Source organism: Hydractinia symbiolongicarpus, chromosome 3 (genome assembly GCF_029227915.1).
Source record: "Hydractinia symbiolongicarpus strain clone_291-10 chromosome 3, HSymV2.1, whole genome shotgun sequence".
NCBI classification, from domain to species: Eukaryota; Metazoa; Cnidaria; class Hydrozoa; order Anthoathecata; family Hydractiniidae; genus Hydractinia; species Hydractinia symbiolongicarpus.
In genome coordinates this window covers 10,782,582-10,796,514 of record NC_079877.1, presented here as the reverse complement: position 1 = coordinate 10,796,514, position 13,933 = coordinate 10,782,582, and the positions used below count along the sequence as shown (strand labels likewise).

Here is a 13,933-nt window from a genome sequence, read left to right as displayed (position 1 = left end):
CATACCAATATTATCTTAACTCTCAAACGGTGTTTCTCATGTTAAGGTTTCTTACAGATGTTTCATTCACTGAGACATTGATTTGTGTATGAAACGTCAGACATCACTTTTTGAGTAGGAAATTACTCTTCTCTACTAAAACATACTTGCGCATGCGCCATACTACTTTTGGATCGTGCACACATCGATGTTCACAACTAAGCGCATGTAGTCTCAGGTAGAGAAGGACCGTTTTGAAAAGTGTAATGGAGGTGTCCCAATTGTGACTTACATTTTTCTCTCAACGATAATTTTTATTGCAAAAAAATTGCGGCCCAGTTATATTCCAGGTAACAAATTACTTTTTCCTGCTTTGAAAACAACCGACCCAATCCAGTGAACAAAACCGGCAGTGAAAAACAAGCTTTGAATTAAAAAAAATTACGTATAGAAAATAAATGTCGGTGCATAAAGTGACTTTCTTAAATTTATAGCCATTTACGTCAAGAAAATCTGTGATTGATCACCTGATTGATTGACGAGTTTACACTTCAGCTGAAAAGAACATGGACACGCAGGGAAAGTTTCAAACGAATGTAACAAAAACATAAATGTATTAATCTGACATGTTTAGATTAAGAGTATATATATATATCTGACATTATATTTCGCAAGAAGCAAAATACAATGGGGAACTCATTTATTTGAAAGGGATTCCACATTAACTAAAAAATAACTCGGGAAAATCATCGATACAAAAATCACACGTAACACAGTGAAGTTTTCGATTAGCGGAAAACGTTTCGACAACACATGGACACAACATTCACAGCACAACATTCACCAGCGTATCAAAACATTCAAAACATTTTAATTTAAAGATTTTTTTTATAAATATTTAGTAAAAATGAACATAAACGCTGATTAAAAAAATTATTTATATTTTTTTGATTTCTTAACCGACTACTTCTTACTGGTTTTAGTCGCATCACGTGACCTACTCGCTGCATCCGATTTTGTCGTCGTACCTGTCGTCGACGTTCCACTTGACGTCACAGCAGTTGAAATTGTCGTAGTGGGTTTACGTAGCATCATGGTGCTTAAATGCTTCAAGATATTATCGAATTGATCTTCGCCTGTGTAGTCAGGTCGGCCGGCCTCCCATGTTGCTTTGCGATCAACCAAACGTTCGGAGGGGGTTCGTGTGTCTTGCCATTTCTGCCAAGATGGCGGTAAATCTGATTGGGCAGCTATAGGAGCTGTCACAGAATCTTCCATGGACTATAGTAATGAAAAACAGTGATCATAGAGAATCACTCACAAACAAATACATGGCGGCATTAACAATGATTATGCCTGAACAACTTTCCGGAGATTATACCTGACAAAATTAATTTTCGCAAATTTAGCTATTTTGCAAGAATTAAATTTCTTAAAAAAAATATACCGCTTTTCTTTCACGTACGTGGTTCAGAAGGTAAAAATTTCGTTCAACCCAATAACCATTTAAATTTAATAAAATAGTATACATCTAAATTTTCTTCTAAAATAACCAAAAAATAATTTTTGTTTCCAATAGAAAAATGCAAATGGTAAAATTAGACTATGGTGTCAAATTATGGTCCTAGCATGGTCTTTGAAAGGGGCAGGGGAAGGGGGGGGGGGGAGGGGTTCTGACCCAATTTTAGGTAAGCCTTATCATTTTTTAAATTGTCATATAATGGCACGTTACGAACTTTTAAGCTTAAAAATATGGGACTAAATAAGAGTCTCAAATTGAGGTAATTTAAGAAAACTGGGACCGAAACGCCTCGGAATTAGGTGAGCTCACAAGGTGGTCAAAACCTTTTGTGGTAAATAGGATCCAAAGTTATTATAATCCAGGAGGGATTAACAAAAGAGGATTTTTAAGACATGTTTTCAACTTTATTAACATCTTTAAAAATGATTTTGTTATAAAAACACAATTGGAAAATGTTTTAAAATAAGCATGCAGTAAAAATATTTTCGAGTCAACATACCCGAGTGTTGTTGAATTTTTACATGCTTACACATAAAATCAGATGCCAAGAATGATACAACCATCACTCATATCCGCATTTTGATTACTATACGAAAATGTTTTCATGAAAACAAGCAATCTCTTTTTACTCTGACATCAATTCTTCAGGTCAAAAATTTTGCGATTTCGCGAATGCTTAAAATCTCGAGAATATTATGTTCCTAATTTATTTTTTGCAATTAAAGAATTTAAGGATTGGCGAAAAAAAGCGCGAATAATTTTCGCGGTTGACTAAGTTTAACGGTTTTCGCGGGAATTTTCGAAGATCAAAAATTAACTTAGTATAATGTGAGAGTTAGAAATTTTTTATTTCATCAATCACATATACGAAGTAGTGCGACCTATTGGTTCATCCTATCGTCAGCAGCAGTCGCCAAGGCATTTTCAATACACTAAAGGCGAATTATGATAAATGTGCATTTTACTGGATTCAAAATTCTCTACTACAGGTATGAAGTGAAGTGATTTAGTTTTTTTTTAAATCAACGACTTTAAATGACTTGAATGGACGCTTCTTCAGGGGGGCTAGGGAGGCTTTTTTGCCAAGTAATAATTTTTTTATTTTCTGCTAAAATTGTCTCTGTCACTGCATGAAAATTGATGTTATCCAACCAGAGAACTTGCAGGCTATCTCACTAAATATTGCCGTTTTACGTGTTTTAGGACTCTAAAAATGCGTTGTCTTCTAGGGTCAGCACCAGGGGCTTACAGCGCCCCCTGGATCCCAGCCAGGATCCCATTTTTTTTTCTTTTTGCGACAATTTCTGATAACAGTGTAACAGGCGAATATGGTTGCAACTGCATTAAAATTTGATGTTACCCCTGCGAAATTTGAAATTTTGACGTTACCTGACCGAAAATTTGATGTTCCCTGCAAAAGTTGAAATTTTGACGTTACCTGACCGCAAATTGGATGTTCCCCCTGCGAAATTTAAAACTCTTGACGTTACCTGACCGCAAATTTGATGTTCCCCCTGCGAAATTTGAAATTTTGACGTTACCTGGCCGAAAATTTGATGTTCCCCCTGCGAAATTTGAAATTTTGACGTTACCTGACCGAAAATTTGATGTTACCCCTGCGAAATTTGAAATTTTGACGTTACCTGACCGAAAATTTGATGTTCCCCCTGCGAAATTTGAAATTTTGACGTTACCTGACCGCAAATTTGATGTTCCCCCTGCGAAGTTTGAAATTTTGACGTTACCTGACCGCAAATTTGATGTTCCCCCTGCGAAAGTTGAAAATTTGACATTACGTGACCGCAAATTTGATGTTCCCCCTGCGAAATTTGAAATTTTGACGTTACCTGACCGCAAATTTGATGTTCCCCCTGCGAAAGTTGAAATTTTGACGTTACCTGACCGCAAATTTGATGTTCCCCCTGCGAAAGTTGAAAATTTGACGTTACCTGACCGAAAATTTTATGTTACCCCTGCGAAAGTTAAAATTTTGACGTTACCTGACCGAAAAGTTACAACATATGTTTATTTGGTTGAAGGAAAAATAACCAAAAAAGAGAATATTCAATTACCTAAAATCTTAATTACTGATTTGATAAAATCAGCTGTCCGTAGTAAACACGGAAAACACCAAAATCTGACGACATGAAATTCCGGTTAAAACATTTGTCATTCTAAGCGTCCATCTTACATAAAACTTGTAAAGTTAGCGTCTTGTTTAGAATACTTTCTTATTCACGATGCAAATTGTGTTGCCAAAAAATAATAAATTGTGTCCTTACTGATGCGCCGTGTTTTCGTAATTGCAGTTTAAATGTAAAGAAACACTAAAAAACAAAAGAAATGTTACATACGTTGAACAGATCCCACCACATCTTAATAAACAACGTATCAGATAACGAAGAAGCATTCGTCTTCAACAAGACAACTTGACCTGTCTCATGGTCAAAATGGTGATGCCAAGGTTTGACTAATCCAAGAAAATGAACTATTTTAACATCCCTACCGAACCTAGAAAAAGTAGAAAACACAGGCATTAAAAATGGTTTAACTAAAAAAAATGAACATTTTACTGTAAGAAAAAAGCGTCAACTTTCCCTAAAAATATGCGTGTTATATAAGATGAATTATAAAGTAGCTGTGTTTTTTTGTTTATTCGTCGTGGACCATTCTGATAAATATTGGGTTAAATCTTGCAGGATAAATTTTTGCTGAGACTTTTTTGCGAGTTTGGCCGATATTTGTACATCAAACCCAACAAAAACATTTCCCAATTTGCAAAAATAAATCCCTTAAAGTAAAAGCAAAGAAATTTCTTTTAGAAACTTTTCACTTACAAAAACATACGATTGCAAATATCATAAAACAAATTCTGTAAATTGCGTTAAAATAAAAAAACTACCAGCAAAAAATTATCCAGCATTAATTGATCCTCTGAGTTGAGTATAACACACCAGAATAGTCCACAACCAATACACAAAGAACAACAGATAAATCATCTCTTTAATAATAGCCGTATTTTGTCTGTGTGTCCGCGAGAGCCGCGTCCCGTAACGGAATCACGAAATTTTTATAATGCGCACCAATGCCAAATGCGATATACTTTTGTCCACTTTGTTGTGACAGGTGAATTTAAAGGACGGGCGAACCCGTGGATTTTTCCACGGGTTAACGACTAGTCTCTTTAATAATAGCCGTATTTTGTCTGTCTGTCCGCGAAAACCGTGGATTTTTCCACGGGTTAACGGCTAGTCTTTAAAATAATAGCTGTGTTATACTGTATCTCTGCGCAATATGGTAACGCAAGTAGCGAGACACAAAATAATGCAGTATAAAAAGGACGGACGAACCCAGGAATTTTTCCAAGGCCCACAGACTAGTCTAATATGGCCCGCATATTATTCACGAAAGTTATCATTTTTTTCTTATAGTGGGTTAACATGAAGTGTGCACCAGGTATAATATAAAAAGATCACGTGACGCACCTTTTAAATGCTGGTGCGTAGCTGTAACAGATATTTGATACCATGTTATAAGTAAATGGCAAATGACGGGATATATCTGCAGTACTCCAGTCACTGAAGAAATCATTTAGTAACCCTTGGTCTCCACCTAAAAATTTTTTAAAATGTCTTTTTTAAAAAGAAATGTTTTTTAACACAAAGCTGAGATTATAGCACTTTCATCTGCTAACTCGGAAAATATTAAAAAAAAACTTGAAAATTGTTAAATTGGCAGTGCTCTATGCTAAATATCATTAAACCCAAACAGTATGTTCCATATATAAAAAGCAAATGTATGTACACAGAGGATACGAGTAGGTACACAGAGGATGTCACATTAAGAGGTAAGTACAGCATATGTTTTGAATATTAAAATCTACATTCCAGGACATTATTTTCTTACTATTCCAGGAGAAATTTGTTTGAAATTATAGGACAGTTCCAGGACAAAATGGCTGATTATGGCATGTTTTTATTAATTCTTTCCAAAGGTTTTTGTAAAATTATGGTACTCTTTCCAAAGTAAGGTGTCCACAGTCCTGAAAGTTCCTGGAACACAAGGTTTCTATTATTCGACCATATTAAATTTATTTTATCATTTAACTTATTGTTCACAGAAAAAAGAAGATTGCAATATATATTTAAACTTACCATCAAAACTTCCAACCGTCTTTGCATGATTTAAAAGCTCATCATAAGTTTTCATATTTGGCTTAAACACAAAAACACCAGAATTGAAGCAATCAGGCCAACCAACATCTGCTACAGCAGACAGCTCGTCCCTCTCGAACAGATCATCCACATTTTGCAAAACTAAAGTATCTGCATCTAAAAAGACGCATTTCGTAAACTGTGTCAAAGTCCATGCACGCAACTTTGAGAATGTGCAGCCAAGTTCTGGTCTAGCAAGCAAAGCAAGGTTTTCTTTATCTTGACTGTCAAGCAAGGTAATGTCCACAATCTCATCCCAAACTGTTTGTAACTTTTCTCTAAAAAAGAAATATGTTATAAAAAACAACACAGGGTTATAGAGACGAAGTTGAGAAGATTTGAGGACTTTTGATGAGAATTTTCAAGCTTATGAGAAAATTATAATATTTTCTTAAAAACAAATTGAGGACAATTAAGGACTTTTCAGATTTTTGCACTGAAATTGAGGATATTTAATAAGACTTCAAAGGTGAGGCCTTGAGAGAAGAACAAAATATTTCTAAATCCACGCAGCATACCTCGCATTTTAAAATCATAAACATGTGACAAACAATTAACACATGAAACCTTTCCATATAGTTGGAGATTCTGGCATTTTCTAATTGAGGAAAATAACCCAATTAAAATCAAATTAAATTTCATTTTCAAATATTAGTGACAATGTAAATATAATTGATCCTGTTGCAAGATAAACATTACGCTCAACTTTTTGTTGTGTAAAACTAGTAACAGCGTAACTTCAATGCACCCACATGGATTTAAAACATCAGAAAAAACTAATAATCCAATTCTCAGAAAAATTTGAAAATCCGAATTTTTAATTTTGACTCATTTTGCTAACAAATTATTGGGCAAAAAAAATCCTAAAAAACTGATTTTGTCACATTTGAGGGCCAAACATTCTCTGTCTTTGTGTAAAAAATCAGAATAAACTAATGATTCAGTCCTAAGAACTATCCTAAAAACCATATTTTTGCTATTTTGTGTATAAATCCACCCTTTTCGAGCTGATAAGATTTTTTTCTAAAAAATTTGGCTTCATCACATCTAAGGGTCTATTGTTCTCTGTGATTGTGCAAAGAATTAGCAAAAGCTAATGATTCAGTTCTAAAAAAAGCTGGTAACGAAGAGACCGACAGACAGACACAAGTTAATTTATAGATTCTTGTGCCAGGTAGGAAAAAAAATTGATGTCAGCATACACAATCTTAGAATTTTAGAGGAATCTATATTTTGGGTCCGAATGTCTGTATAATTTAAAGTGAACATCAATGCATAAGTGAAAAAAAGAATTCTTGATTACCCATTAAACTTTGCAGTTTATTTAAAGTTCCTTGATGAAGATTTCTTAAAAAGATTATTTAAAAACAGATGAAGGATCACCGCCATTTGCATGCTATGCTCCTGAAAGACCATATGAAATCAGCACATCATACCTTTTACTTGCAGAGACACCAGCTGTTACCATTAACACTAGTTTTTTTGTAGTTCCTGTGTTTTTCAATGACTTGCCCAATAGTAGTGCACCGATTGCATACTCATCATTCGTCGTTAAACTGACAAATACCTTGTCCATGTTTTAAACTACAATAAGGATAGAATAAATAAAATGAAGGTTTTAATACAATACACATTTCTAACCCAAATGAACAATCACATAAGTGCACAACAATCTCTGACTGTTTAGGTGCAAGTTTTTGCTGATTCAAAAAACACTCATCCTAAGAAGAATCTAGGTAAATGCACAGTAAAATTAAGCTTGCTTTCCTAAACTTAAAATGTTCTTGTTCTGAAGGTTTGCAGGAAATGCTTTGTTTAACACAACAAAAGAGGCAGGATTCAATAATTTTCTAATTTTTTTTTCTATTGTTGATGGGTTAGGGTATGCATTGTATTCGTGTTTGTTTTTAAAACCCGTTCTAACATGTAGGGGTCAGTACTTGTTGTATTTATTAACTCTTTTCACATTGTTTTTAAAAAGAAACACCTAATTTGTGAATAATATTTTTCTTATTTTTTATATATTTGCAGCATATTGTAGATTAGCCAGCCAATTATAATGCTAAAAATCATTCTGCTTAGAGTATTTCCAAGCAGAGAAGAGCATTTTTTTTCATTTTACACATAAATTTGGAAATAAAACAAAACTAATCTGATCATTGAACACAAAAAAATTCTTACAGATCAACAATAAATTTTTAATAAGAAAGACATGTATATATATAACATGTAAAAAAATGTGCTTAAAACAATACATCTTAAAAAAAATAAACGTTATATAAACAATTATATAATATAATAAGATATTTGTTAATACATTATAGATTTTCAACTACACAGGTACACAAAAAATCGCTATTTCTTTTCTTCACTAAAAAAACGAAAACAGACAACTCGAAAAATTCAACTAAAAAATTGTATGTTTTTATTGTTTGTGAAATACATGTTGACATCGTTAAATTCACAGCATGCATCATTGAATGTTGGTTAGAGACTGTCTCCTGTGATGGTCTGTAAGTAATCTTATTCATCATCTTTTGAAATAAATTTTTATATTTGTGAGCATTGGTTCTCGAGATGGTTAAGGTTAAAGTAGTACTATGGTTCCACCATGACAGTGTCAATGGGGCATTTTTTCAGCAAACCACTAACTCGTGTGACGTAATTTTGTGAGGATGTAAACAAACACATTCTTAATGAACAAAGCAAGGGAATGCTAAATAAAAAACTGTGTCTCCTGTGATGATCTGTATTTATTTATTATGTTTTGAAATAAATATCTTTCACTGCTATAAATATAGTTTTGGACATGAGTTATCACTTGAAAAAAATAAGTATATATTAAGTGTATTCAATTTTATTATGAAATTGTGTTATCTTGAAAGACAATAAATATTTAAATTACTTTGCTAGTTTCAAAAAAAAAGTTTAAGGTTACTGTAAAGGAAACAATTTTTTTTTTAGGTTTTTTGCAAAAAAAATTATGACATATAGAAAAAAAATTCTCTTTCGAATGACATATTTTATATTCCATAAAAACATTTGGAACATCCCTTTTTTCTGGAAAAAGCCTTTCAGAGGTGTTATATTCTTCACACCTACGACAAAATATGTGCAAAATAAGTTGGGCATATTTTTTGTAAACATTATGCATGATATGGAACTCCAAATATGCATAATAATATTATTTAGATAGTTTATTTTCACCATCGACTTATAAATATATGTAAATGTTGTTGTAAAAAAAAATCATTAAAATTTAAAGTTAAGGAGTGTGCATATGAGATCTGAGATAGTAAAAAAGTTGAAGTCAGCTGGTGTAGATAATTGTCCTAACAATAACATGTAATCATCTTTTTAAAAAATAACAAACAAAATTATCTAACAAGTCGACGTGAAAATCTGTGCATTTATACGACTATGTGCCATGCTTTCGGAAACCTTAATATTAAATTGGAATCATGTCGAAATATAGTTATAAAGTAATCTTTTCCGTTCCTCGAGAAAACGTAAAAAAAATAGAACTAATAGTTTAGCTTCGCCTGCTAAAAAAGGTTTCTAGTATAAGTAAAGGGTCGTCGTTTGATAATGTTGGTGAAAATACACCTTCAATGAAATCATCAGCAAGTCATAAAAAAAAATTTGAATAGGGAGAAAATGATTACAGTAATGAGAGTTCATTTTCTGATATGGAGGATGACTTCGATGACAACGAAGATGTAACGGAAAGTAGTTCTTGGATAGTGAACATAAAACTGTTATCAGGATATGTGAAGGAACAAGCTGTTTGTAGACAATACTTTTCAAAAGTAGAGGTTAAGAAGAAATCTAATTTTAGGGGGGGATTAGCAACAAAGCTGAGCTTCAACTGCTCAAATGAAAGTTGCGCACCCACATCGACAATGACGGATTTTACACAACAAATCGGAAAAGGTTTTCGATATTAATAGAAAAAGTGTGCTTGCGAGCAGAATCATAGGAAAAGGACAGAGAGGTTTAAAAAAATTTTGCAGTGTACTTGGGCTATCGCAACCTGTCAGTAGACCTGCATTTTCAGAACACACAAAGTATATAGTAGAGAAAGCATTCGATTTGATGCAGAAAAATATGAGAGAAGCAGCAAAAAGGGCCAAAGCTATTATAAATAATGACACAGAAACAACTGTCACAGATTTACCAACTTCGTTCGATGGATCGTGGAGCAGCAGAGGATGGTTAGCCAAGATGGGAATTGTATCAGCAATAGCGGAAAATACTGCGCAAGTGGTAGATATTGTTTTCAAGAGCAGCTCTTGTAGACAGTGCGAAGTCATGGATGGGAAGAAAAAAAGAGGCGAAGTAGACACGTTGGGATATATAAAGTGGTACACACAGCACGAACCTAGTTTTTATTTTAATCATGATGGAAGCCCTCAGGTATTTATCACAACGTTTTTGTTTGTCGTATCTTTGTTTCGCAGCAATATAGTTACCAGTATTTTCATTGATCAAGGGGTCGTAGAGGACGAGGAGCAGCGCAAATAATAAACAATTTGTGACGTTTTTCATTTGTAGCGTATTTTTGTAAATATTTATATTCTTATAATTGTTGTTTTGGTATTCCTAAGCAATCACAAAATGTTTCCAATGTTACTTCATACGCAGATTCTCGAGTTTCGCCGATTATGTCTCCAGGTGCAATATCTCGAATAAATGCTATCGACTCTGAATATTTGTAATGGGCATCCTCAGTCCTGATTTCCTTCACCTACAAGAGAACAAATACAAATTTCCGAACAATTTGTAAAAGGACATGGTAACTAAGTTGATACATATTTTTGAAATTTAGTCAACATTGATATTCTAACCTTCAACTCACGAGCCCACATACAATAGTGCACATAACGGATTTGTTTAACTTTTCCACGTTTTTGGCATACTTTTACTGATTCCATCAGGTTTCCAATGAAAAGATTACCATCGAATCTAGGAACTGAAAATATTGTGATTGTGTAATAAAAAAAACATGAAATTTATGATTTTTATATTTTCAACTTACCCCAACAAACCCATTTCTTTAAGAACTTCTTAGGCAGCCGTATTCATATTCTTCTCAATTATTTTTTTCTTTTGTGCTACTCTTGTCTTGAGCATTTTTTAATTGCGCTATGTTTATAAAGCTGTGTCTTGTACCCTGACTTCTGTCTAATAATAATTTTGAAGGGGCGCACGCATATTCAGCATAAAGAGAAAGTTCGCACTTCTATCATCTTTCTGCACACTCAGTTCACACATTTTCATAACACCTATGAAAATCTTTAAAAACAAATATCTCGTTAGTAAATTTTCGCATACATGCCTTTATGTTTGTGATCTCTTTTTCCGAAAGCTTCCTATTGGCTCACTGAAATTTTTGGTAATGAAAAGCTGAATAAATTATGCACAAAAGGTCCCCGGATTTTTAAGTATAAATTACCTATAAGCGAATTATGATGACAGAAAGAAAAAAATATGCAGTTTTTTGAATAATTATAAATTATTACAAATAATTTCATAATGACGTTATTAGAAAAAAAAATCCGGGAACCTTTTTGAATTTAATTTATGCTGAATGTAATGGTGCAAAAACGAGAAGCCTGCGACAACGCATTCGGAAAAAGAAGCCATTTTAAAACGTACAGTAAAAAAAAGTGGTGTGTGTTTATTTAATTATATTTTCTCTTTGGAAAATCAACGTCTCACGAAAATAACACCATCAAATATGTCTTTCATCAAGCATTCAGAACCAAAAAAAAATAAGATAAAATATAAAAGTATTGATATATTATAAGAGTTTTTCTGACACTACTTGTCAAGTGAGTTTTTTCCTTTACAGTAACCTTAAACAATTATGTGTAATAAATCTTTATCCATCATCTTACAAATCCAGTTGAACTATGTATGATGTGTGACATCCCAAACCAACAAAATATGTAAGAACTAAGCTGGCTTTTGTTTTATATTGGTACAGACATCATCATCATTATCATTCATCATTCTCGGCTTAACGTCCGTTTTCCATGCTAGCATGGGTTGGACGGGGTATACTAACAACCCTCTTCCTATCTGATCTAGACTGTGTAGATCTAAACTCAACTTCCTCTGTATCAAGTCTGTCTTTATAACCTCCTGCCAAGTCTTTCTCGGTCTGCCTCTGGGCTTTGCCCCAGGAACTATCAAGTCTCTACATTTTCTTACCCAATTATCTAGAGACCTTTAATGTAATTATCCTTTTTGGAGAGCAAAATGTCGGTGCAAAAACTATTTAACTATTTTTTGCCGTGTTGTTTTCGAAATATGTTAAGTGTATATGTTTTATTGATAAAACAACATACTGGAAGTTTTTTAATTAGTTACATAGTTCTCATAAGAAACACAATTATATAATATATATGTTATATCAACTACCACCATAATGAAAGTCTTATTACTTATTGTATGGATGAATTCCAGCAGGACGTTATTTTTTTACTTTTCAGAAGTGAGTTCTTTGACTCTAGCATGACAAACATGATGACATGCATGGTGTGTTGTTTTGTGAGTTATAAACAATTACATTGGTACATACTGACCATGCATTTCAAATACGAGAACTAAACTGTTTATGAAAGCCAAGTATGGTCCCAACTGGAATAATGTGATTGATCATAAAAACAAATATGACAAACCAAAAAATCTCAGAATCATGGGAACCCTGGCTTGTCAAAGCCATAGAACATAGGGGTTGGATCTCTTTTAGCAATGATTTAATATAGGTGAATGTTACCATAGCCTCTTGTTAATCCGAGCTATGAAACGAAAATGGGGAAAATTTCAAACAGTGTGGGCTGATGGATTTAGGGCGTTGTCTGGCAGTGCAAGTAGCCTAGCATATACCAACCAAATTCTGTGAACTTCTTAATTCCGTGATTTAACCTTTCTTAGTAACTTTTTCTTTTTACTGACAACAATGGCTGGCTATGACATGATATCCTGGGCCTAGCGTCCATGATGTACCATATTACCTTTTTCACCGAAACATTGCTGAGGTAGATCACACATGGGAAAATTTTGTGCAGTGGGGGTGTGACATTTTAATCTATTGTTATCTTTGTAATCATTCATTAAATACCAAACAAACCTATATCATTATGAATCTAGACAGGCTGATGAATATTTTTAAGAACATTTTTTTATAACAACGTGTGCCCTCCTCCACAGATCCAATTTGGTAATTCGCGTCACAAAGTTTTCCTATTGTCACGTCTGTTTTTTTGAGCATCAGAAAAAGGTACATGACGATGTTTCAAGCAGCTACAACATCCATCTGAGACAACTCTCCAAGTATTACAACCATTTTAATCATAAAATGGACTTCAGAAATAATTCCAGTGGATTTCACATTGCAAAAAACCCATCACAGAATTAAGGCGCAAATCACGGAAAAAGGACGTTTTTGACGATTTCTTTCACACTTGCCCCTGCGCAAACATCCGCCTTGTTCACCGGCATTTTTGCAAAGTTGTTTATATTTAAAGATGGCTTATAGTCGAAACCATGACGTTATGTGGTGAGCGGGGTTGCCAGATCGTCGCTAAAGCTGGTTGTTTAGACAATCACGTAAATAGGGCGGTATATACGGTAATTGGGCTGCGTACCTCAAAAAATGAGCATTACTCTAGTACTCCTCATTTAAAGACCAAGGTCCGTCCTGGAAAAAATGGGGATATCCTTCGATATGTATTAGGCTAGCCATGTAAAATATGCACAAATATCTAATTGTGCAAGATCTGAGAGCCTTAAAAAATGATATTGACATATAGTGCTAGCTAAACATAAAGCAAAACGAAAAGAAGAAAAAATGCTGCAAAGGGATGTGGGGAAAAAATCCCCCCATCAAAAAAAAAATTTAACTGAGCTTAACTATAGTCATATCAACTATTTGGAATATAGCTATATACTTACTTCTTAATGCTATGAGAGAAAACTAATCTGTGATCAATTGAGTAATCGCTCTTGGGAGGCCTATTGACCAGGCCCTGCCCACAACACAACAACAATAATATACAAGACCGAACAGGAAAGCAGGTACTGAAAACGAAAGCATTGCGCTGCTGCGCATGCATGCACACTCAACATGCCCGAATAATAGGACCCGGGACCTAGCAACAACAACAGGACCCAGGATGCAGAACGGGTAAGAACCCGCAATCTTGTTTTC

General features: G+C 33.9%; 2 protein-coding genes across 3 annotated transcripts in view; one reads left to right on the top strand and one right to left on the bottom strand.

Moving 5' to 3' along the window:
- Positions 1 to 576: 576 nt before the first annotated feature.
- On the bottom strand, positions 577 to 13,835 carry LOC130635666 (glycogenin-1-like). Its single transcript, XM_057445078.1, has 6 exons — positions 13,678 to 13,835; positions 7,152 to 7,299; positions 5,656 to 5,993; positions 4,987 to 5,113; positions 3,856 to 4,012; positions 577 to 1,260 (listed from the first exon to the last, which is right to left on the bottom strand). Exons 2-6 carry the CDS (start codon positions 7,289 to 7,291, stop codon positions 943 to 945), a joined length of 1,080 nt encoding a protein of 359 aa, XP_057301061.1. The 5' UTR covers positions 7,292 to 7,299; positions 13,678 to 13,835; the 3' UTR covers positions 577 to 942.
- The window catches only part of LOC130635664 (glutamate-rich protein 6-like), a 30,261-nt gene continuing 24,396 nt past the window's right edge, over positions 8,069 to 13,933 (top strand). For both annotated transcript variants that reach the window (XM_057445076.1, XM_057445074.1), the window contains exon 1: positions 8,069 to 8,228. The gene's annotated coding sequence lies outside the window, so the exon portion shown is untranslated. The remainder of the gene's footprint in view (positions 8,229 to 13,933) is intronic.